Source organism: Musa acuminata, chromosome BXJ2-11 (assembly GCF_036884655.1).
Source record: "Musa acuminata AAA Group cultivar baxijiao chromosome BXJ2-11, Cavendish_Baxijiao_AAA, whole genome shotgun sequence".
Lineage (NCBI taxonomy): Eukaryota > Viridiplantae > Streptophyta > Magnoliopsida > Zingiberales > Musaceae > Musa > Musa acuminata.
Window position 1 is genome coordinate 2,481,695 of NC_088348.1, and position 26,305 is coordinate 2,507,999.

Sequence of the window (26,305 nt, forward strand, 5' to 3'; positions counted from 1 at the left end):
CCCTCGATCGAAATCGGAAAGCTGTCGTCTCTTTCGTTTGCCTAGGGTTTCGATGCCGGGATCGCCATGACTGGAAGCGATCGGATCGGTCGGGGCTAGTGCAAGGACAAGGGATTTCGTCTCTTTGATATCGGGAATGGCGACGACGAGGCCTCCGGGTCCTGGCGGGGACGCCAGCGTTGACCCTGCGCCACTCCTCGTTGCCCCCAACGGCGGCCGCCGGACCGGGAGGGGCCCTGGTTTCTTACGTGCAGCCCGATTCCTCCACGGGGCGAGCAGCCGGCACGTGATGAGGGAGCCGTCGATGATGGTGCGAGAGACGGCGGCGGAGCATCTGGAGGAGCGGCAGAGCGACTGGGCCTACTCCAAGCCCGTGGTGTTTCTTGATATCCTGTGGAACCTGGCGTTCGTGGGCGTGGCTTTCGGGGTGCTGATTTTGAGTCGGGATGAGATGCCCTCGATGCCTCTTCGGCTCTGGATCGTGGGGTATGCGCTGCAGTGCGTGCTGCATATGGTCTGTGTTTGCATCGAATACCGACGAAGGCACCCACTCGCGGGGCCTCTTCTGGATGAGGAAGAGGGTGGGAGTGGAAGGAGCTCCGCCTCCAATTCACCGAGGGAGGTGGGAGAAGCTATGGACGATGAGCAGGGTCAGGACGAAGATGGTACTAGGTGAGAGGCTTAAAGTCTTGCTTCTACTATGATGCTATCAAAATATCACTGATTTCCCCCTTGTTATCCACATGGATTCGACATATAATACTACAGCGATTTTTATCGATTTTGAATGAATGATGTGCTTGTTTCATGTTTGTGTTACCTTTCTGCGTGATGTACATGAACCGGTTACCTTTCTGCATGATGTAGATGAGCTACATTTCTGGATGTCTTTCAGTATGTTAAATTTCCTTTACATGATAGATCTGGAGATTGTTTGGCAGACTTATATTATGTGAATCGACAAGAGTAACTGGTCAGAAATGATGGCATCTCCAACTTAAAAATCTGGCAATTGGGTAACCTTTGACTATAAAGGATCATTTTGATCTTGAAACTAAGGTCTTCTGTTGTGGTTTTTATCCTTTTATGTGAGCGTTACTTTTGAAAAATCAATATCGGTAAACTCAAAAGCTTTAAATGAAGGAAATATACCTTATGTGTCAGAAAATTGGGAAAATATGCATCCTCCAAATCTCTGTTTATGATAAAATGGTATATTCTGTATAGGGAGTCTGCATTCTCCGAATTATTTTTGTTGATAGCTCACTGGAAATTACTGTATTGGAAGGGTGCAAAGTATTGTCTAGGAAGTATGCAAAGTTCTGTATGTAGATAAAGTATGCATATGTAGATAAAGCTTTGAATAGCTATTGGCTGAGATTAGCAAAAAATATTCAAGCAAGCTTAGTTTCTAGTCTTCTAAGCTAAGGAAGCCAGGGCATTGTAGAAGTTGTCAGGGTAAGAATTGGTGGAGGAGTATTAACATGGGTCAGTTTGATTCAGTCTAGGGATTGTCGGGCAACTTTGCACTGTGCAGAACAGTGAACTTGTTGCGCCATGCAGGTTTTATGCTCAGGTTCTGTGTGGATACAGTAATCCTACGTGCATTACATGGCATCTATTTGGTGAGAGAGCATGGCATTCCTTGGATATTTCCATTCTGGGGTTCTTATAAATGCATTTTATTGACCATCCGGATAGATGAATCGATTGAGCTTCTTGAAAATTGATAGAGTTCAGTGCTGCTAAGATGATGATATTAGGGTTGAGAATATTAAGATGGTTGTGGGTAGCGTAAAAAGGAAACAATTGGCATCGAGTTGAAGTTACTATTCACTGTGTCAAAGGAAGACATGCAAGAAGTTATCCAGTGCAATACCTGTGTATCTTGGTGGTTCTGAGATTAGGTACAGAATTATCACAAGTAACCTAAGGAAACCTTGGCAAACGTTGATTGGTATAAATTCACACAACTTTTAGATGAATGATTGAATAGTTTCTTGGAAAATGAAGGCCTTGGATCAGGAGTCTGGTGTCTTCCGAGGAGAGGTCCTTTAGGATAGATTGTCTTTTTTCATCAATATTTCTAAGCTTATGAAGATACCATGAAACTACTCCCGGAAGTATAATTGACTCGTGGAAAGGTTTGGATAAAGTTCGATTGTAATGGATGTTTGGATAAGAGCTAAATTCTAATAGGTTCAAGGTTGCAGAAATCTATTTTGTAAATTGTGAAGATTTAGAGTATTACTTGAGGTTAGAAGTGCAAGTATCAGTTGAGGTTAGAAGTGTATATCTTGACATCATGGTACTAAGTGGTGTAAATAATGCATTGATGTCAAATTGCATGACCAGTTTGTCCCACTAGCACCTTCATAGTTGACTTCCTTTATCTTTTGTGAAATTGTTGCAAGTATGCAGAAATATAATTAATTTGTATTGTTAATTTGTGGTTTACATCAATAAATTTGCTAAATCAGCTAGGCCAAAATAGAGGATTTATTGTGTTTACGTGTTTGCAAAATCATTAATAGTGGACACTTACATAATCGTTACTTTGGATATTGGGTTTATGAAATACTAGCCATGTGAGTATTCTCTTTTTTTTTTTTTTTTTTGGTCATACACCATCTTTTCTTGTTGGCTGATGTTCCCTAGCACAAATTCTGTGATGTACTTTGCCTATTTTGAATGGTGGTTGGGATGTATTGAAATCATGGAAAAATACCCTTGTAGATAGAAGGGCATCACTAGGTATATCTGACCCCATTATGCCCAAACTGATGGGAAACTCGAGTGTTATCTGCCTTTATCAACAATTTTGTTTCTGTCATTACTTGTGGAATTTGCCTCTAAATAATTTTAATAAATTGTTTCTACTATAACATGCCACTTCCTGTATGCTGGAATTGCAAATATAGACGTCACGTGCTGCAATTTAGCTTTCCCTCTTGTATGCACAGAGAAAATTTTCATATGAGCTTGATACCAGTCCTGGAAAGGGCAAGGATCATATTTATGAATAAATATATGTTTACCCTGTGTGGGTTCTTTGTCTTTGAATGCTTAACCTTTGTAGCCTATTGAGGTATAAGATAGTTTTATTATTGTATGCCTTTCAATACTTAACCTTTGTATCCCACTGAGATATATGATATTTTTATTTATGTATGTATTTTTATCATGGATACCATGCTTGCTTCTTGATCCTATCACCTGTTACCCTTTTTTGGCAGTTTTGTAAAGAATTTGGAATCTGCAAACACTATGTTCTCATTCATATGGTGGATTATTGGATTCTACTGGGTATCTGCTGGAGGCCAAGCACTGACCCATGATGCACCTCAACTTTACTGGTTTTGCTAAGAAATAGATCAACTGTTTCTTTTGGCTTCTCAATTTGAAACTCTAGTATCAAATGAGTTTTAACATTTCTTTTTTTTGCAGGCTGTGTATAATTTTCCTAGCATTTGATGTGTTCTTTGTTGTTTTCTGCGTCGCTTTGGCATGTGTGATTGGGATAGCTGTTTGTTGTTGTCTGCCTTGCATCATTGCTATTTTGTATGCTGTTGCTGATCAGGTTTGCCTCCTTGAGTGTTAGTGTCTGTTGTAGCTACAGCCTTATTCTTGATGAATTTGTCAATTTAAGCAATTTTTAGACATAAATTCTATATAGTTACCAAAATGATTTCATCTGTTACCAATCCGAGGATTGAGAAATGTAGGTGTCAAGACTTGCTGGAGCTCTTTCGGGTAGTTTACTGTTAGGTTGATTTTTATATAGTGTTGCCATTTGCTCTTGAAATTGATGTGAAGGTCATCAATATTGGTTCTAAGTGGGTGTTTATTAAAGATGCCATAGAAATCTTTCTCTAGCTAAAATGTATTCTGGAGCTGATCTAGTAGAATTCCAGGTGCCATCACTATCTAGTACAGTCTTTCTGGGTAATATCATCTCTTCCTCATGCACTATCAGTTATTCTTGTTGGATTCTTTGGAGATTCAGTGAGGGACTCTCCATCTTATAATAATTTTGCCTTTTTATGGATACCTTTTAAGTTATTATTCAAGCTTTCTTTCATGGTGACTGCCGGACTCCTTTTACATGGTTTTTAAAAAAAATGCCATTTTGTGTAGGTAAATTCCTTGCTTTATGGTGACCTTTTGCTAAAAAAATTATTCATACATTATTGATAATTAGTGCTATTATGATAATTGCCACCCATGCGTTTGGAAATTAGTTGTTTAGATGTCTGCCTTCATTTGTGGTACAAGCAGAAATTAGTTGTTTATCTTGATCCCATCAATTCAGGTCTTATATCAAGGATTAATATTCTTTATTCTGTGTCTATTTTGGTCACGTCTACAGTTTTTGCGTGGTATTTATGTGCGTTCGTTATAATGGCATGGTGCCTGGATTATATAAGTTGGCATGAGAAACAATAATTCAATATGCCACATGTGGTTTTGGTGTGAGCAAGTATTGTGGTAGTATGGCACATTAATACATGAATCTTTATAGTGTCTAATTTACGATGCATTCTTTTCACTTGCAAAACAGGAAGGAGCATCTGAAGAAGACATAAGCCAACTTTCAAAGTACAAATTTTGTAAAATTGGAGATTCTGAAAAACTTGATGAGTTATCAAGCTCTTTTGGTGGAATTATGAGAGAGTGTGGCAGTGATCCAGCTGTGGAGCGTGTTCTTCCAGCAGAGGATGCTGTAAGCTTTCTAGTCTATGCTTAACTTTTTTTGTTTACCTCCATTTTAACTTTATGGTTGACTACATTTTGACAACCAAGAACACGTAGCAAGTAAAATTCTCTAAGTCACTTAGCATGGTGAGAGTTGAAAGTTTTAAAGAGTACTTCCTGGTGAAATTTGTTGAACATATTGATTTACTGTTTCTGTATTATCTGGTGTTTTCTCTACCCTATTTCTCATAGTTAAAACTCCAGTGAATTACTACTCTTTCCACTGTCAATAACATAAACATGTAAAAGTCATTGTGTCTGTGACTCAAACATGTCATATCTCATTGTTTTCTGACAACTATTATTTTGTTTCATTGGTATGAGGAGAATTTAGTCATGTAGCACACACTTTACAAATGTCATAATTTCATTATTATTCTTGTTCTTTTGAGGTTCCTTGTCGGTGTCAAAGTTCTAGATGGTGCAGGACAACTTGCATTTTTTGTATTTTCTATTTAACTTAATTTTTTGGTGCAGGAAACTTAAATAGTTGAACCATCCTGGTTAATATAACTATGCTCCATTTCTTTATGTCCTTCATTTAAAATGCCAACAAATATTTTCACAGCTTTGCTAACCATAAAATAAAATTTACAAGTTAAGCTGTCTTTTTTATTCGGTAACTAAATTTGAGAAATTTCCCTAGAGGGAAGAGAAATTATCATATTCTTCTGAAGCAGTTTGTAGGTTTCAGCACAAATTTGTGCTATCATCTTGAATAGCCCAGACAATGTTTCAATTTGATTTGAGTGCCTATCTCCAAGCAGTATCATTATTTCAGGACATTTTAGTTATCTTAAACATTGTCATATTTCGAGTAAAAGTGCGAGATTGTTGTTAAACCACATTAAAAATGTTATAGTCGGTTTCCTTTTATTAATGCTACATATAGGTGCGGTGCTGCATTTGCCTGTTCCCCACCTTTTGTTTCAGATGTCTGTTCTACCTTGCAGGCGTGCTGCATTTGCCTTTCTCCCTACGACGATGGTGTCGAGCTGCGAGAACTTCCATGCGGTCACCATTTCCATTGCGGCTGCATAGACAAATGGCTGCGCATAAATGCGACTTGTCCGCTCTGCAAATTCAATATCGCGAAAAGCAATAACCACGGAAGGGAGGAGGTGTAGATGATGCCTGCCCACAAGATGCTTTAGCGCGTACTTGTATCTTGCAATTCGGAGTGGTTAGGAGTTAAACGTGTGTGATTCAATGGGGGAGATAGTAGAAAACTTGTTTCATGTATCTTTTGCTGTGTGATTCAGCGATGTTTTGGCTAATGTGTGAGCGATCTATATTGTTCTGTCAATAGTATAATACTATAATTGATGTCGCGCATGCTTTATCATGATATATTTATTGTTCGTGGTGCATTGGCCTTTTCGTTTTCTTATCGACTGAACCGGCGGTGTCCCGGTCTGATTTGATCCGGTCGGGTTGGGGGGAAGGGGTAAATATTGGTTATTTCCAAAGCTCGTCTTTTCCTTCTCTACAACAAGTATTTACAATACTTTTATAATGATAGGTTATAGATATAGGAGAAGGAATTAAAAGAAAAACAAAAATAATATGAAGCATCGCTCTGTACGTGTAAATAGGGAGAAAAAGCGGGCCTGGTTTTATTTGTCGCCTCCCCGAGAATCTAGGTCCAGAGGAGAAGGGCATTTATCTGAGCGCTTGACGACTCCTCGCATCCATCGGCAGATGGAATCCTCTCTACGTCTGCAGCGGTATCGAAGCGATCGCCGCAAGCTCCTTGAGTTCCTCGTCTCAACGAATCACCTACGGGCTCCGGCGCTAGCCTCCCTCGACTTGGATACGATTAGCGCCGACTATGTTCTTGAATGCATACAATCCGGTGCTGTTCAGCTGAGCTTTCTTTTCTTCGTTCTTTAATGTCGCCGCTTTCGTTCCGGTTGTTGAAGTCTCTTTGGCGTGATTGTAGGTGGAGACTTTGATCCTTCCGAAGCTTCTAGGAGGTACCGGGAAGGGTTGGATTACCCGATCATGGTAAGGTGCTGTATATGGTTTTCTTGCGTTCTGTACGATCTTTGGCTTTTTGTTCTATTCATGATTTTGCGTTACATTCTTCAGATATGATTGATTGTATCGATCCTGCGATTATGAACTTTCTCTTTGTGTACCTCGCATGACAGAATGACGTTCGGTCAACAGTTAAGCCCAGAAGTGATTTATCCTTCTATGTTCATCCACTTATTCTTCTAGTTCTTGGTTTATGTTTGATAACCCGATCATGGTAACGGAGATATAAGTGTGGAGACGGGTTGGGTTCGATAAGATTCTTGGCTTTAACTTCTTTTATGGTTTTGCGTCACTTTCTTGAAATATTGGTGTGTGAATAGTGTGATTAAAGATTCTTTTGTACCCTGGATTACACCTTGATGCTTGGTCAAGGATTTTCTGTAGTGTGGTTTGAGATAGCTCACTAGGGGCAAAAGTGATTGACCCTTCTGTCCATCTGCTCATTCTTCTAGTGCTTGGTATTTGTTCCATTGTCCGATCATGGTAAGGGTGCTATACATGTGGAGATGGATAGCTGTTTTCTTGGGTTTTATATGATTCTTCGCTGTTAGCTCTATTCATGATGTTGCATTACTTTCTTGGAACATGGCTGCATAGATGGTCAAGGATTTTCTGTAGTGCGATTAGAGATAGCTTGCTAGGCGCATGGTATATTTTGGATAACCCAGTTGTGTGGAAGGACGTGATCTATGTGGAAACAGATAGCTGTTATTTTGGGTTTTATGATTCTTGGCTTTTAGCTCTGTCCATTATTTTGTATCACTTTGTTAGAATGTGGCTGTTCTGAATTTCTGATACTTCAATTAAGATTTTCTTCTTGTTGCATACCTGGATTTCACTATGACTCTCAGTCAAGAATTTTCTGTAGTGTGAGATAGCCCATGCTAGGCACAAAATAATTTACTCTTCCATGGTCATCTACTTTTGCTTCAAGTTCTTGGTGTCTGTTAGATTATTGGACCCTGATAAGGATGTTATATGTGTCGAGATGGATAACATGTTTCTTGTGTTCTACATGATTCATGGCTTTTAGCTTCAATCACAATTTCACAATATAGTCCTGAAACACGGCTGCATGAATACCATGATTAAGATTTTTCTTTTGTTTCTGTGAGTTACACAATGATGATTGGTTAAGAATTTGATGTAGTGCAACTAGACATAGCTACTTACACACAATGTAATCAACCTTTCTATGTATATTCACGTTTGGAATCTTCTTATCATTTTCCTATCCAAAAATCGGTGGCTTGTTCCCTTTTTGTGTCATATTATTGTTGTCGTCCAAGCAGTTGGAGTATTAGGGGGAGGATAAAACTACACCTAGAAGGCTAATTGGCTATTTATAAGAGCTATTGCTTTTGAAGAACATGCATAATAAGAGAATATCAGTTTGTGTATAGGCTTTAGTTGTTTATTAGGGATCTTGTAGCTGAGAGCTGGCAGGTACTGCTGGTGGTTCATGCTTTATTGCCACTTGAAGTGACATGGCAAACATTCACAGTATACTATTCTTTTCTGTATATGTCAACCTATCAATTCCACATGGTAAAATCTGTGATGCATTAATAAATTGTTCTTGGTGATGATTGAAAAATTTAATTTCACTTCTCCCAGTGTGGTTGATACCCATTAGTTTCCTTTCTTCTACATTTTTTGCACTATTTGGAACTTTTTTTTTCTCTTTTATGGAGCCCAGTGTGCTACTTGTCTGAGATGTTTTCTTGTTGAAATGATGCATGCATGTAATCCTAGTTTGTTATTAACTACAGAAGATCTTTTGTGAACTTTGATGTTAATATGTTGTTTTTTCGCAGATAAACTTGTCATCAGGAAGATTTTATTTTCTTCTCTCAAGACCAGAATTATCTGGATCTCCTCCTGTGCGAATTGCACCTCAGGTTGAGATGAAAACTTCTACTAGCCATCCTTCATCTTCAGCAGGGAAACTTGACAATTTAATTGGTAAAGGAACTGGGAAGTGTCAAATTGAGAATGCTGCTGATACATCTGCGTTAAATTTACCTTCCCAACCAGCAAAAGATGCAAAAGCCCTCTCTTTAGGTTTACCCTCAATCAATGCAGGTACATATACATCATAATTCACACTTGATTGATGCAATAAATACTTGTCTATGCATCAGCGGTGGTTGTTCCATTTCTGCAGCATATACTTTGTATATACCTTGTAAATTTCGGTAACCATATTCTATTTGTGGTCCCATTGAGCTGATCATTAGTTTTAGGGACCTTGAAGGGTTGTCTGATGATGATATACAACAAACAGCGTACGAGGTGCTTCTTGCTTCATTTGTACTTTCTCGGTAATCTCTATCTCTAAATTTACCAGGCTATATAACTTGTGTCTTCTGCCCATTTTGTTTTCTCCTGTACCCTTCTTCACTTTGATATAAACTTCTTGCAAACTCAGGAGAGAAGCAGACCTTTTCCAGGATGAGAAGAATGGGAAAAATTTTAGAGCTTCAAGTGAACAGGCTACTAACGATGAGCTCGGTTCAGTAACAGAAGATTGCAATTATTCCATGTTGGAAGTAGTTCGTGTCCAATTGGAGGCAAGATTTGAATTTTTTTCCTTTCAGAGATCATCCATTACATGTGTGCACTAATAAGGAATATATTTATCCAACTTCCTAGGTGATTTTGTATAGTCTATTTAGTTGATTTCAGGTAAGACTTCACATAATTTGTTGTTTCTCTACATTCTATCAGATATTCAACTCTCACTTTTGTGTACAAGTTCCTACGACATATTGGTTAATATGTATATGGCCTCTATTTTCTACTTTATAGCAAAATTTAAGTGATTTAGATCTTAATAGTTCTTATCTTACAAGCACATATTTTCTGGCACTTAGATTCTTTTGTTTTTTCATTGCATAGTTAATAAATCATGAACTCAATGTTTGTAGTTGAACTTGAGGTGAAGCCTAGGTCAGTATTAGGGTCTTTTTTTATGACCTAGTTGTCAAAGTTTGAGTGATAAAAACGGCCTATTCAAACTTGACCCGCTCGTGATCCATTGGTCGTGCCTTATGTATTGGGTCACATCTAGTGCTAGCAGAGAAACTTCTGAATTGAGCTGATTGTTAAAAATCAAGATGTTGGATATGCATTATATACAGTTGTTAAAAATATATTGATAGGTTATAGTGTTATACCGTTATAGTAATCTTCCAAATAAAAAGAAATCCACTGTAATTGACGTCGTTGAATTTGTCACAGCAAAAAATAAATATTTACACTCTTTGGTGAACATTGCACTATGATTTTGTCCTTGCAAAGAAATGTTGGCCCTCTCCATCTACAAAACTATGATAAAATATTCACAAAAAAGAGGGTTCAGAACTTGCCACCTTTATCTCTAACGACAAGCTGTCTTAACCATCCAACAACAACACTAACCTTTTTGTCTATAAAGCTGGCTCTAAATAATCATTTTGCCAGATTAATACCACCGTAATCAGTGGAAGCTAGGTTTTCAAATAAGTTTCTTTAAATACACTTTGATTTTTTACTATTCTGGGGCATTAATAAGAATGAAATATACTGTTTCCATAAATAAAGGGTGTACCCAGTGCAGAAGGCTCCTACCAATGTAGTGTCTGGAGAGGGTCAATGTACGTAGCCTTACCTTTAAATTATTTTTTAAAATTTTCTTATTTAGTTTTCATTATCAACTTGGTTTGTACTTTGGTTTCTGATAGCAGAATTGAGTTGATATGGTTCTACTATATTTTCTTTTATGGTTGAAATTTTGGTTGACATGTATTTTTCTCCTAGTCCAATCTATATCTAGAAAATGATAACGAGTGGTCTAGCTCCTCAACTTGAAATTCCCCACCTTGGATTGGTTTTGAAATTGCTATACTTTTGCTTGTGGTAACAATAAGACTTCCACAAGGGGAGCCAGCATTCACCTTTTGCCTTTCTGGACATGTCAGATAATAACAAGTCCATTGCTTTCACATTTAAATAACTACTCTCTGCAAGTTTTTCTTTGCAAACTGTGAATGTAATTTAATTTTAATCCCCTAGATCTCTGAAGCAATCAGTGCACTCACTAAGAAAGGGTTGAGGAACTTCACTTTGAAGATGATGCACAAACAAGCTGATGTCCCTCGGATAACTTTGCAGCTCTTAAGTGCCGTATGCAGTTCTGATTTTCCTAATGAAAGGTCATATGTGCGATGGCAGAAGAGACAGGTGGCCACAAAATCATGGCTTGATCGAATTTGCCTTGCATATTGATTCTTACGCTTTCTCTTATTTTTTATTTATTTTGACAGGCAAATATCCTAGAAGAACTTCTCCTGCGTTCTATTAGCTCCATATCTGTTACACCTGCAAACCTGAGCAACCTTATCTCAAACCTTAGAAACACTGAGGCAAGAGCTTGTTCAATTACAATGTAATTCATAGGTTTTAGAAGTTATGACATGAGTTCTTGCTTGACTTTTTAGAATTCATGGACTTGTTATAAGTAAATTGCTACTCATATATTTGACCCAAATTATGGGTTTATTTTCTTAACTCCTATTTCGATTCATGTTGTGGTCACAGGAGTGGATTTCTACAGACAGGCTTGCTGAGACTTTAAAAGCTCTCAGAAATTATGCTTCTGAATTGTCAAGCATGCCTGGAAAGTTTGGGATTGCACATGAAACCTTATATTGGACAGAAAGTTATCATTTTAACATCAAATTGTATGAGAGGTTACTCTCTAGTGTTTTTGATGTTCTTGAAGATGGTCAGCTTTTACAGGTGTGTAAGTTTGATCTAATTGATGCAAATATATGTTGATTAAATTAAAGAGAGCTAGATTGCTTGTCAACGTAATGCTCTTTTCTGAATTTACTCTAGGAAGCCGAAGAAATTCTAGCATTTCTCAGGTTGACGTGGCCCATATTAGGCATTACTGAAAAGATCCATGATGCGTTATTTGCTTGGGTGCTTTTCGTACAGGTACTTATCATATCTTGAGTAGTATGGCTAAAAGCTGATACTGAGTATTCTAGATCGAGTTGACAATGTGGTTGAAAATTGGAACTGTGAATAGTTTTCTTTTCATATGGTGCTAAATTTTACAACATATTGACAGAACTAGCAACAAGATAAATGAGCAACAGATATTTAGTCAATTTTAGTGGACTTGGTTTAACTTAATTCACAAAAATGAAATCTAATCACAACAAAATTCTTGAGTTATTTATCTTACTTATTACTGATTCTGGACATTCTGTTGATTGATAAGTTTGATCAGGATAACAATGTCTTTAGTATGGAGTCCTGGTAATTAGTACTCATGCAACATATAAGTGTGTGGCTATGCATATTTCACAATTTTGTTAGGTTTTTTCCAATGCTATATTCTGAGGCCTAATTTGTAGTTGCCTGATTTTGTTCGGTACTTGATCCTAAACATTTGTGTGTTCATGATATTATCTTTCTATATGCTTAGGAAATTATGATTTTATGCTATTATGTTAAAAATTTCACCTTGTAGTTTCGCATATTTTTTCACATATTCTTGTGATGAAGTCAGAATTAGTATTAATAATGAAGTAGGACGCATGTTAATTTGCATCGATGCATGACTATTCAACTGAAACACCTTCAGGGATTTGACAATGTTTTTTTTGTTTTGTGCAGAATGGAAATTAAGAAAAATATTATGGTAATAACACATGTCATGTTTGTAAAGTTATAGAAGGGAACATATGGAAATAAAAGTTCTCATAAATTTGTTTGGATGTTTCTCCTAATGAACTTTAACTTTACATATAGGTTCATCTGTAGTTGTGAATCTTTAGTTTAGATCTCATAAACATATGAAATGATCAATTAACTATAGATAACAAATAAGATTTCTTAAAGTTGGACAAAATTGGTTTTCAGGTTTTGCATGTTTTCATGGTAGGAACATCTTTTTGTTATTAAGGATGTTATGCGACTAGTAGTTAATGGAAAACTTGAGTTGGTTGTGTGTTGTGATATGCAAAAGCAGATTCAAGCAAATGAAAGTGAATCTTCAAGGATTAATAGCATCTAAAACTGAACCTTAGAATAACAGTAGCGCCTAAGAGAATGTGACTGGTGGAGAACAAAGATACTATTGAGTAGCTCAATGAAGAGTGGTCGTTATAATAGAGGTTGGTTGGGACTTGGGAGTGACGGCCTTGGAAAACTTTATTTGGCATTTTGGAAGGCTTTGGTTGGTCTAGATTTGTTAACCAATGCCCGAAATTGACCCTAGGGAACAAGTCAAAGCTCATTGCCTTTGGTTGTAGTTCAATTAGGTATTGTCAACCACAATCCATCAATGATGTGTTAGTTTATCAGGTCCACCTATTTATGCATGCTGTTTCATCCATATCCATAATGCTGTTCGTGAAATTAGGTGCATTTTCAGTTTCTTCCAGTGAAAATGAAGTCTTTGATCATATTCATTTAAAATGTGACTTCTTTCTTAATGTGGTCTATTATTTGAATTGGAATTAACTTCTGTAGATGCATATCTGACAGTCTTTTTAAGCAGTACATGGTTGCTAAAAGATGTAGTTCTCGGAACAAATACCTAATTTTATCTTTGTCAACTTTACTAGTTTACTGGACCATTGTCTAATAAGAAGTGTTTTTTTCCCTCATTGTAGTTTGTTCAGACGGGTGAGTTAAAACTTCTGAAACTCACAGTTGTCGAGTTACACAAAGCACTATCATGTGAAGATGGTGACATGATGGGACAGTATACAAGCAGTCTCAGTTGTTCAGTTGTAGCATCTGGTGGTAGAAGGGTTTTGAACTTGGTCGATTCTGTTATCTTTAATATCAATATGTGGTGTTGTAATCAACTAGAGGACTATCATCTGCATTTTAATCAGGTTATTTTTCCTTGAATATATATTCTATGCACAAGTAACTTGATAATTTCTGCTTACGTTTAGGTATGATAAAGTTTGATGAGCAAAACCATAACTACTTGATGACTGTACTCCAATTTATCTTAAAGAATGCCAATCACTTTAGAAGCTTTGCAGAGGCTATTCAACATAACAGTGTTTTCAAAGATGTGCATGTTGTAGTTTAGGATCAATGAAACACTATGGGAGTTATGGCTATTTGGTCTTCGCATACCAAGCCTTGGAAGTTATTGGGATTTATTTTTTTAACCAATCACTCTGATAGAAGTTAGAGGAAGGCTATTTTGGATTTTCCCCTTTCTTTTAAAGTGCAGCATACTGTCATCAAATTGAGCTTTAAAGAAGTTATTTTCCTGAATATTATAAGTTGTTAAATGCAAGATATGCAATACTGTATCGTATCGGTGTTTCGAAATTGGCTCGGTACGGTATGGTACCGGCATACCGAGCGGTACACCAGGGCTTACCGAGCGATTTCCTCCTACTGCAGCATTATAGCACTGCTACAGTGTATTACTGTAGCAATATAGCACAGTTCGTCCGGTAGTGGGCGGTTCGCGTACCGGTATGCTGTTGGACCAGTACATACCGCCCGTACCGAGCTGTCATGGACTTAGCTGGTTTTGCCTAAGTCGTGCGGCACCCTCGCGCGTCCGTCCGCAAAGGTCAGCCTCCCCGAAGCCTCCCATTGTCCCTTAGGACCAACAAACGAGAGAACGCCTCAATCGGGATCCACAAGCAAACATCTCCGAAAAACACTTCATAGACAATGCAAATTACAAACAGACTTTACAAGCTCTGAACAATGGCACAACAAAGGGTAAAATGATCCATTACAGACCGAAAAGCTCTCGCACGTGTCCACATGACACAACCTTTATTTACAAGCCTAAATAGGCCACTAACCCAACTAAAATGGGACTATTAAGCCTTCGGCCGCCCCTCTACATGTTGTACAAGGCATAAACATGCCAAAAGACACGGACACACATAAGCATTACATCCAACATCTTGTTTAGAAGTTTGTCCGTGACAAGGCGGTACCATTCGAAATTTCATACCATGGTTTAATGCAGTTTTTAATTCAATTTTCATGTTTACAAGAAGAATGAGCTGCTATTTGCCTCTTTGGCTATGTGGTGTAATCGATTATGTAGGTAAGTAATGTACAATCAACTGATCTGTATTTAGTTGTGGAAGATACCTAATATTGGAGGATTTATTTACTAATTTGCTGTTATCTTCTTTAAATAGGATAATTGTTCTACTTTTCAAGATTTGCTGGCATTGGCATGTCTTACCGGATCAAGTTTTCCTTATGAATGTGCAGAAATCAAGGTCAGTAATCAATACACTTCTTCCAGTTCCAGAAGATCTTTTTTGGTACTATACTTTTGTAATGTGTTTGGTAACTTTTCACCAAGTTTAGCAAACCTGCATTAGCGTCTATTTCAAGAATCTATTATAAGAACTTTGTCAGAGATTCAAATCTTGGTCCAGTGCCAATACCAATTGGCAACCTGACTGGTCTGGATCAACATACAAAACACATAATATGGAATGGTAAACCCTTGGGCCAGAGGGAAACAGGGAGAAAGCATGGGAGTAGGAGGATAAGGAGAAGAGTTGACGAGGAAGAAGAGGAGAAGGAAATAAGGATCCTGATTGGGAGACAATAGCGACACTGTGACGAAGAGGAAAAAACTGCTCGTACGTCTGCTGACCACCAATGGGACGCAGAGTGCTTAAAACCAGTGGTCTGGTTCGATTTGTTATTTAATGCTTTTATTTTTTTTTCGCATTGCCTGATACACTAGGGCTTGTGAGTGTTTTATCTCTGCTGCTTTCATGCTTCATCGATGATATATCTCCTCCTCTTCTTTCATTGTTGCTTCTTCCGTCTCCTCCATCCCCTCGACCCTCTTCCTCCTCTTCCTCTTCCTCCTTCCTCTTTGTTCTCGCCCCAAGCAAATTGGTACTGTGATATGTTCCTGCATATCGACATGTACGTCGGAACGGACCAGATCCATATGGAATCAGCCATGGGCTAGCATAGGTCTGGAAACCTTGTTTATATCTATATAATTTAGTTAGAGAACCACATTTGCTCTGGAGCCTTGTGCTCTAGGCTGTATAGTGATAAGCATGCTTAGTCCATATCGCTCGAGTAGAGGAACTAAGGCCTTATAAGAGCCAAAGGTGACTCCTCCCTTAGAGGCGCCTTTCGGTGTCCACCTCTAAAGGATAAAAACACGTAGGACCCACCCAGAGCTGACAATTCGTCGCGAACCTACATTCTCGCACTAATAAAGACAAATGATGACTTATCAGATGAGGCCCACCATGAGGCCAAAGGCCTCAACTCTCATACAGGCACTGATAAGCACGTTTAGTTCCACTTTGGTTGAGGAGTAGGGGAATCAATGCCTCGTACGAGCCAAAGGTGACTCCTCTACTAGAGGCGCCTTTCGGGATTCACGTCATGTGGGAGCCACCCAAATTGACTAGTCCTTGTTAGCCCATATGCTTATACAGATGAAGGTAAATGATAACTTATAATATAGTATCCTCTTCTGAATTTGTATTGGTATCATTATTGATCTTTATGTGTACCATCACCACTCTCGTAACATACAAAGCTCTTTGGCATTGCAACAGGGAGCATTTTTTAAGGACCTTATTAGTTAATAACATTTTGTTACATCAAGAATCATGGTTCACCTTTTGGTCCATACTGATGTACGAACCAGCTGTTGGTATGGTATATATTGACACATGGTATATGGGTGTGTACCGATGTACCACCCGTATCGGTCCCCTATTAGACCGATATGTACTGCCTGTATCGAGTGGTACGTCACGGTATGGTAAACCTTACCAGGAAGAAAACTGAACGTGCTTTTTATTTAGAATCTAATGGAATTCTACAAACAAACTATTCAAATGGGAACCAATTGGGAACAGCGTGATGAACAGATTCTGGCAAGTGGATATGCTTACAAGTTACAAGTAGTGTCAAACAATTGGTATTTTTAGTGACAAAGTGTGTCAAAAGTCCCATAAATCAATGGCTTATAAATACATTTTTTTTTTCTGCCTCGTATAATATTTTGCCTATATTGAGACTTCTCATGTTAATAATTATTCAATTCAAAACTTGTCATGTCAGTTGACTACATCAGTATTTGTTCAATTACAGCACGTCAGGCCTATGGCTGAAAACCTTGCTGCATCAAAGTTGGCCCATATGTTTGTTGAGAAGTCAATTGGAGCTGCATATAGACAGGTAATTTCTGTCATTTCAAGTTTTCCATCATGTTTCCAACAAAGATTCGGATACAAACTTTGTATTCTTTGTAAGTCTAGGTCCTCAACTTTTTGGATGCAGAAAATTTGGAAAAGGATCATTCTCTTGTCATGCTAGCAAACAAGTTTAAGGCAGTTGCTGAGAAAGAGTACACTCTATTTAGTCCTGTTTTATGCCAGCAATATCCTGAAGCTGGGATAGTTGCTGCTGTTCTTCTGCACCAGTTATATGGGAAACACCTGGTATGTTATATGAATGGAGGTTCACTATTCGAATGTTACATCATTTATAAACCACATTATTTAGTATTTACACTAGTTGTCTAAATAATCCTATTTTTTCCATGTCTAGAAGCCATTCCTGGAAGTGGTCTCACATCTTTCAGAAAGCACCATCAAAGTGCTTGCAGCATCAAATAGTTTGGAGTCTTATCTGACTTATATACTGCATTCTGCATATGGAGAAAAAAAGAGATCTCCAACAGCCAACTATATACATCCTTATCAGGTTTAAAATTAATTTCTCAGATTTTAGGTAGCTTGAGTGGTAAAAATATCCAGGTTAAACTTCATCAGCAAGTCAAATTATTTGGTTAAAAACTTTTTAACATTTTCCCATTAGATTTTCTCATTATTTATCATGAAAACAATTACAGAAGTTTTGGACTTACACTAGTTTCTTTCTTTCACAAACTATTTGTGTTGTTTTGGCAAGCATTCACTTAAATACTAAAACTATTAGGGCTACTTATGGAAAGAAAACAAATTCTTCTTACAACATCGTTCTATTTTGATAGAAAAGTTACTCTTCCTCGATCACTATTTGCCCATAAACATTTTGAAGAATGCTTAAAATTTTATATTTACTTTTGAAGATTTTGTAAGTATGATCAAAGATTTCCATATTGCATACCAAAACCATACTGGTCTTCTGATGAAATAGTATGGTACTGTACTGTAGCTTCCTAGTGCCATAAAGCTTATCCTTGGACTTAGACATCTGTAAACATGCATGTGTACACTAATGTTTTTCCTAATCGACAAAGTTGATGTGAAGCTAATTATTAATTTTCCTAATTGACAAAGTTGATGTGAAGCTAATTATATTTGTCTTTACAGATTAGATCTTTCTGTTCTCCACTTATTGTTCACTGGGTGCAAACTCAACAAAATAACATCTTGGAATGGACACAACGTGCCATTAACATAGAGGTATTGACTGTTATATCTGGTTTGAGAAACCATGCTTCATATCTTCTAGCTTTCTTACAATTTTTTCTTTGAATGAGGTATTGACTGTTTTGAACTTCTTATAATTTTGTGAGTTTTGGCTGCGTTATACCAACATGATATTACCACATGGGTTCTTTCAGTGACTTGTTGCTTTCAAGTGCTATTCTATGTAGATAAGCTCAACATGTTCTGGTATGGGAACTGGACAAAACCATATAGATTTTATAAGACAATAATGGATAGGACATGCATCAAGTGATCTGATCAAAGATGAACCTGGGGAACAATATGGTGAATCATGCATATATAGATAAAGAAAATACATTGACATAGGGCTAGTATCCTACAGGTGGGTTCAGGCCATAATCGAATCACATCCTAATGGAAGATTCGCTCCTGCAAACATGATCTATGATGTTTGAAAAGCTTTCAAATGAGCTTGTGTTATGAATCACATCCTAATGGAAGATTCGTATCCTACAGGTGTGTTATGAATTTTACACTGTTTTAGAATTTGCTAGTTGTCTTTCAAATGAGCTTAAGATTGGTTTAGAACTGGGACATATTGAAAATGGCATGCATCTGTGTTCCGGCAACAACCTTCACAAAGTAGTCTTTCCTAAGTTTGGGAAAACATTTTTTCATAGTTTACTGGAGCAATCTAAAATGGGAATGCTACTTAACTCTTCAATTGTTTTGTAATAGATGATTTGGTAAACAATGAGCTATGTACGACCATGATTACTTCTCCTTAGTGATTTATTTCTTCATGCAGTTTAAATAAGCACATTATATGATTTATATAGGATTGGGAGCCTTTATCAAATCAACAAAGACAAGCTGCATCAATAATTGAAGTTTTTCGAATAATTGAGGAGGTTTGAATCTGCTTATCAGATTGTATTCTTGTATTTAATGCATTTTGATGCATGCTGGTTCATCTTTTGAGTAATGAATATGATGCAATCTAATATGTAGTCATGTAGATGTTGAAATTCTAACCAAATCCTGATATCTCATTAATCATTATTCTTCTTGATACATTTAGGATATGTTGTATGAGTATCGTTTTTTTTTCCTCCAAAAACTTGATATAATTGGAACTGCTGTTTGGATACTTTGATCATATTTATTATATTTTTTTTTGTCTCTCTTGTGACTTGTCAGCTAGGGGAGTGGTGGGTTGATCTTATTTGCAATTTGACATCATTTTTCTGTGATGTGGATTAAATAAAATTAATTGCATGAGAATGCTACTTTTTTCATCTTAAGTAAATTTTCGTGTTTGGACACACAACGGTGCAAAGTAACATCTTGATGAATGGATTTGGTTGCTTTTGCCATTACTTCCATCATTTGTTGTGACTTATAACTACCTGTTTCTCGAATTAGCTAATTGGGTGATGTGTAAAGATATATTTATGATGGTAACGATGACATATTTATTCTTTTATGTCAATATTTTTCGTATTGGGTGTTTAAATATTGTTGAATCAACATGTGGAAATGGCATATGTGTTTCATTGACTTCCATTCTATCTTTTTAGAAAACTGTCTAAGATCTAAAACTTTAATGAGTTTAATCACAATTATTGAACTCATAGAAACCCATTATTGACAATGAAAATCTGACTTTGTAGAGAACAGCTACTAGCATAACAACTCCTCACTTGCCCATTGTGTCAAAACAACATTCTAGTCATGAATTATTAATTTGAATTACTGGTTATAGCCACATTGTACTCGTTCTGCCAAGTCCAAACTCTACAAGTACTTTCACTAATGTTCTTCTTTTGTTTGTTATCCTTTATTTTATGTTTATGGTCTGGTGTTTGTTACACAATATTTCTGCAACCATTCTATGTTGGACTTGTTTTTTTATCATCATAATTAAAACCAATAATTTATTCACTAAAAAATTCATTTGATGAAAGAAAGTGATCAAGTTGAAACTATTCATATTCACCATACATACTCAAGCTCAAATATGGCTGGCATGGACATGCAATCTGCATGGCACAATACAGTCACATTCTGATGTAGACATGCTGTGATTATGAGAAAATTGAAATAGAGAGCGATGAGGATCACTTACTTTAAGAAAAATGCTTATTTCCACTGATGGATTTCTCTGGAGGCATGAAAGAATGCAGTTGAAGCTGAGAATTTACAGGATGTCGACTCCAGGGTTGAAGGGGGAATGAAATAATAACCTAACTCGGTGACGTTCAAAGGTAGTCATGAGAAGAAACGAGAAAATTGAAATAGAAAGAGAATTAGAAAAGTGGTTGACTTATCTTAAGAAAAATGCTGGTATCTCGATCAATGGATTGAACTGATAGTGGGTTAGTGTGCAGCTAAGTCGAGGGTGTGAAGAATGTGGAGTCCAGGGTAAGGGGAAACAAGATCTAACCCTAACTCGTAAATGTTGAATCTCGGATTTTGATGATGAAGTCAATTGTCATTTGTTGTCTAATGTATGTGTTGAGATAAGTGTGCAGGATTAACTACGATGAAAGTAAGACATGCAGCAGGAGTTGCGCCGGAGTCATGACAATGATCACGTTGGAAGTTCGAGAGCTCGACAGAAGTTCGGACAGTCGTCAGAGGTTCTGCAGGAACAAATCCGAGAAGTCCAGAAGCTTGCCAAAGGAGCTCGTCAGAACTTGCCAAGTGGATCGTCGCAGTCCAGGAGTTTGTCGGAAGTCCGCAGGAGTATCACCGAGGGTTCATCGGATGATCGACGGAAGTTCGCCGGAAACTCGCCGGAAGAAGCGAGTGACGCACCAAAGCAAGCTGCAGAATATGTCTTAGGAAATAATCGTAGTTAGCACTTTGATTAAGTTAGAAATGGGAGGTGATCCCATTAGCTTAATCCTGGGGCAATTGGGCCCCTGAAGAACTCAAATTGGGTCGAATGGTTCAACCCATTCGGACCCAGGTTGCTGTGGGAGGTGCAACCGCCCAGGCAGGGAGGTAGCACCGCCCAGGCTGTGTCTCCCAGCGAGACTGGGCGGTGCAACCGCTCCAGCCAAGAGGTGCAACCGCCCAGGGCTCAGTCTCCGAGCGAGACTAAGCGGTGCAACCTCTCCAGTCAGGCGGTGCAACCGCCTGAGCTCGGTCTTCGAGCTCTGGCAGAGAGGTGCAACCGCCTCTGACAAAGGTGGCACCGCCCAGAGGCTCAGTCTTCGAGCTCTGCCAGGCGGTGCAACCTCTCCAGTCAAGAGGTGCAACCGCCTGATCCCGGAATTCCGGGATTTGATCGTTTTGAGCTCCAAATTTGAATTGGGTTGGGGCCTATAAATACCCCACCCATTCAGCACTGAAAAGATATAGATACACACCGAATTCTTGATCTTTTTTGTGATTCTAAGAGCTCAAATTTGTGTAAAGTCCAAAAGTTCTCTTTCTGTTCTTGAAGTCTTGAGTTGTAAAGAGAGGAGAGAAAGGATCTGTAAGGGTTGTCTCCTGAGCCCGTCAAAAGGAGAGAAACTGTAAAAGGGCAGTTGGCCTTCGCCCATTGAAGGAAGGCAGCTAGTTGACGTCGGTGACCTCGTCGGAGGAGGAAGCCAAAAGTGGAGTAGGTCAAGACTGACCGAACCACTCTAAATCTCTGGTTTGCTTTTATTTCGAGTACCTTATCATTACTGCAAACCTCCTACATAACTACTGCTCTCTGCGCCTTTACGAATAAGTTCTAAGTGCTGATCTTTTCGAATTTGCATTCAGACGTAAATTTGTGTTTTTCGTACGATCAGCTTACGTTTGTGTTTTGATTCTGCAAAACTGTCTTCTGCGCTTTTACGAACTAGCTTCTAAGTTTAGATCCCTTTGAAACTGTTTTAGACGCAAACTACGTTTAGACGTAAAACTGCGTTTAGACGCAAACTGCGTTTAGACGTAAACTGCGCAAACTGTGTTTAAACATAAAACTGTGTTTTAGACGTAAACTTCTTTTAAACGTAGAACTACGTTTAGACGTAAAACTGCGTTTAGACGCAAACTGCGTTTAGACGTAAACTGAGTTTTGACGCAAAACTGTGTTTAGACGCAAACTGCGCAAACTGTGTTTAGACATAAAACTGTGCTTTAGACGTAAACTACTTTTAGACGCAAACTGCGTTTAGACGCAAAACTGCGTTTAGACGTAAACTGAGTTTAGACGCAAAACTGCGTTTAGACGTAAAATTGTGTTTAGACGCAAAACTGCGTTTAGACGCAAACTGTATTTAGACGCAAACTCAGTTTAGACGTAAACTGTGCTTAGACGTAAATTGCGCTTAATCTTAAGTAATCTTAGAATCGGCTTTTACATCGAAATCGTTTTTATCGGACCAACGCAGCTTTCGGTTTTAAATCGCTGAAAGATTTCCGCTGCACTAATTCACCCCCCCCCTCTTAGTGCTCTCGATCCTAACAGTAAATATAAAAAGCAGCATCTCACTGTTGTTTTGGTTAGTCTGGCGGTTTATATTTGTAGATTGATATGATTAGGTACTTGGCTTTTATTGTCCTGGTACTCCTGAAACTTTAATTCTTGGTCAAGATGATTGAAATTGTTATCTGATTAAACCAACTTTCGCTGTACCGCCTACAATGGCATGATGCAGGCAGTACGTACTGTTTGTTTATGTTTATGCATGCAGGCCTTTGTAAACCAGTCATTTCTTTTTCTAATTTGGACAGCTAAAGATCCATTGAATGACTAATTTTGAGATTTGTGATAATCTTGTGACTAATATACTGCTAGAATTGTTTCGTACTTACTTCATAGTTACTTTTTTGGCTTTTGTACTTGAACATATTGGTATGATTTATATTGTTCTTATTCCTTCTTTTATGCTATGTGAGAAATTGAGTAGTCATTACTATTTGTCCGATCATTGGTTGCTTAGATATGAATTAATGAGCTGTACTAACCCATCGTAACGAGTGTTGCATAGACAGACATAGTCATGAGATCCTCATATGGACTCGTATCAAAGAGTCCAATTCTCAAAAAAATACAAAAACAGAGATGTGGGGATAACTTACTGTTGTTTCAAAATATATATGATAAATACATTGTAGTGTTGCGAGAATATAAAACATTGAAAGTTAAAACAAATAAGAAATTATAGAATCATATAAAAATTGAATTCTTGTATTCTTATGACATTTGACATCACAATAGTTCTATCTATGAAGGTATTAGATATGGGACATTGATACTGCATGATACATTTCAAACTTAAAAACATTCATGAAAGGAGAACACTTTAATGAATTATTCATTTCAATGAAGTTTGGCTTTTGATTATAGTTTCTGAATATGTAGTTATATTATCATGATTCACAATCAGTTATTAGTAATTAACTAGCATCTCAAATATATTCATGGAAATTACTTATTTTTTGTTTCGTAGATGTTAAGGACATAGAGAAAATAACAAGAGTTTATGATGAACTTAGTATTATTCTGTTAATTTCATTAAATGTTCATAAAAAGGCTTACCTAGTGCATGAGGTTTCTGCCAATACAGAACCTAGGGAAGGTCAGCATACTCAGGTCTCAGCCTTCCACTTATAGACAAAGAAGCTGTTTTGGCTGCTCAAATCCCGGTAACTAATTTGCAAAGATTAATCTTACGATGACATTAAGGTCCAACCATTATCAATTGTTGATGCTAGATACAAAAATATGTAAGCAGTCAATGTAATCATACTATAATAAAAAAAAATAATGTTCAAGTAACACTTGCTCGTGGGTGCCAATATAAGTGTCCATGTAATATAAATAAAAACAAAAAGTACAAGAAATTAGGGAGACGAAGCATTTTGTAGGGAATAATATGACAATGGAAATTTAGTTACTGCAGACTTAACAATTTTATTTGACCTGAATCTGTATAGTGGATCCAAGCAACTGTCCTAAAGTGTGTAGCATGGGAGCATCTTTGATAATGTGTTAGCACAGAATGCTCATGCAGATGCCATGCTAGTTGGTGTTGGTTCTCCGGGCTGACCAGTGTTATGTGGTGTTGCGCTTAGCATAGCTAGTACACACCATTCACCTACATAGCTACTCACCAACATGCCCAACTCCTAATCAATGATCCAATCAACTAATCCATGTGGTCATTGAATTTGTGTATATGAAATAGAAAGTCAATTGATGGTTGGCGTTCTTGCTCAGCAACACAATCCATGTTATGCATCAACTATAACATGTGGTACCTGATCACTTGGTGTCACTAAGTGTTGCAGCTTATTTCAGCATTTGATTCATGCAAATAAAATCTAAAAGTCATGGCTAATGGAACTTTGTGAACCAATTAAGAGTATATGTAACTTGTAATTTACCATTTTGAATCATACTATTGTCTTGAAATATCTTCCACATTTTAAAAAGCTTTAACAAATGCTTTTCATGCGATAAATGTATCCAGTCCGACCTGTGTTATGTGGCGTAGCACTTGGCGTATCTAGTACTCACCATTCACCAACATAGCTACTCACCAACATGCAACTCCTAATCAATGATCCAATCAACTAATCCATGTGGTCATTGAATTTGTGCATATGAAATAGAAAGTCAATTGGTGGTTGGCATTCTTCCTCAGCAACACATGCAATCCATGTTATGTATCAACTATAACATGTGGTACCTGATCACCTGGTATCACTAAGTGTTGCAGCTTATTTCAGCATTTGATTCATGCAAATAAAATCTAAAATTCATGGCTAATGGAATTTTGTGAACCAATTAAGAGTATCTGTAACTTGTAATTTACCATTTTGAATCATACTATTGTCTTGAAATATCTTCCATGTTTTAAAACGCTTTAACATATGCTTTTCATTCAATAAATGTATCCAGGCGGATGCTTAATTTGATTTTGTCTTGTCTTTACTGAACTATATACAAGCTATATATTGTTTCCGTGCTCTCCGCTGAGTGCTTAAGACAGTAATTTAAGTTCATAAATGTGCAGATTGTTGATCAGTTTTTTAACTTGAACCTTCCAATGGATATTATCCATTTACGATCCTTGCTCATCGGAATAAGGCAGAGTCTTGAAGCTTATCTGCTGCACATAATCAATCAGCAAGGTATGAATCATGAGATAGAGGCTCTTTGTTTTATACTTATAAATATAATCACTTTATAAATGTTTGATTCATCAAGTCCAAATTGTCATAGCCAAGGTACTCTAGTGTGGAGCAAACTTACTCTGACTGCATAGAATTACATGTTTGTCTACTTATTCTGCAGCCCTGACATTTGACCTTTTTTGTATTTTGTTCTGTGTTTATGAGCGTGAGTTGAATAGGAAGAAGTGTACATCAACATATATATTTTGTTACATTATTGTAACTGGATTGACTCTGAAGTTTCAAATCTAAAGCAATTTGAATCCATCCGTTCAGTTATTTTTGAGATGCTATATCATGTCTTTACTGCTTACAAATTTCATCTTCTCTTTAAATTACAATTGTGAGGTACTTGTCTGGTTGATACCCAAAGGTGCTGACTTCAGTGCCTAAGCAAATGCTAGCTAAGAGATCAACCATGTACTTGGAATTGTTAACAAAATATCACACAGGCCATTGCAGACAAAGATGGCAAAGACTGGAAATTCTTTACATGGCCCAACAACATCACACGAACTTTTTTTGTTGCACTTATATTAATTTGTATAATAGTTTTCTGAGCATGTTGACATGACTAAAACTATAAACAAATCTGGGTTCAGGCATAGTTATCAGAACAGGACCAGACAAGACCCTTGGCCTGTCTGGCTTAAAAATTGGATCAGAAGTGATCAACAGTCAGACGCGACCAAGTTCAATCAGTTGGTTTTCTGTGAAGTGTGAACCAAAAGAATCAGCCAGTCCAACTGAAATCAGCAAGTTCTGGAGTGCCCTTAAAATGAGCAAAAACCCTTTTCTGTGCTACTTGCAAATCATTAGTCCAGGGATACATTCAGAATGTTAACAATAAAAAAAATATCTGTATTGGAGTCTCAAGACCAATAAATTCCTAGATTTGT

At 37.4% G+C, this 26,305-nt stretch overlaps 2 protein-coding genes across 5 annotated transcripts in view; both read left to right on the top strand.

Annotated features, from left to right (window-relative positions):
* Positions 1–6,125, top strand: LOC135627748 (E3 ubiquitin-protein ligase At1g12760-like). The gene is made up of 5 exons (XM_065133978.1): positions 1–672; positions 3,237–3,356; positions 3,448–3,580; positions 4,562–4,723; positions 5,709–6,125. Exons 1-5 carry the CDS (start codon positions 137–139, stop codon positions 5,880–5,882), a joined length of 1,125 nt encoding a protein of 374 aa, XP_064990050.1. The 5' UTR covers positions 1–136; the 3' UTR covers positions 5,883–6,125.
* Positions 6,126–6,369: 244 nt separating this feature from the next.
* LOC135627749 (protein unc-13 homolog) overlaps positions 6,370–26,305 on the top strand; it is a 28,483-nt gene continuing 8,547 nt past the window's right edge. Inside the window, exons 1-17 of one of the 4 annotated variants that reach the window (XM_065133982.1) lie at positions 6,370–6,610; positions 6,698–6,762; positions 8,613–8,880; positions 9,053–9,119; positions 9,227–9,368; positions 10,852–11,019; positions 11,103–11,201; positions 11,377–11,577; positions 11,677–11,778; positions 13,467–13,694; positions 14,988–15,071; positions 16,933–17,019; positions 17,100–17,282; positions 17,392–17,547; positions 18,159–18,251; positions 19,079–19,150; positions 25,247–25,364. In XM_065133982.1, coding sequence (XP_064990054.1) covers positions 6,457–6,610; positions 6,698–6,762; positions 8,613–8,880; positions 9,053–9,119; positions 9,227–9,368; positions 10,852–11,019; positions 11,103–11,201; positions 11,377–11,577; positions 11,677–11,778; positions 13,467–13,694; positions 14,988–15,071; positions 16,933–17,019; positions 17,100–17,282; positions 17,392–17,547; positions 18,159–18,251; positions 19,079–19,150; positions 25,247–25,364 — 2,287 coding nt within the window. In that variant the 5' untranslated portion in view covers positions 6,370–6,456. The remainder of the gene's footprint in view (positions 6,611–6,697; positions 6,763–8,612; positions 8,881–9,052; positions 9,120–9,226; positions 9,369–10,851; positions 11,020–11,102; positions 11,202–11,376; positions 11,578–11,676; positions 11,779–13,466; positions 13,695–14,987; positions 15,072–16,932; positions 17,020–17,099; positions 17,283–17,391; positions 17,548–18,158; positions 18,252–19,078; positions 19,151–25,246; positions 25,365–26,305) is intronic. The other 3 variants (XM_065133980.1, XM_065133979.1, XM_065133983.1) reach the window with 3 other exon arrangements.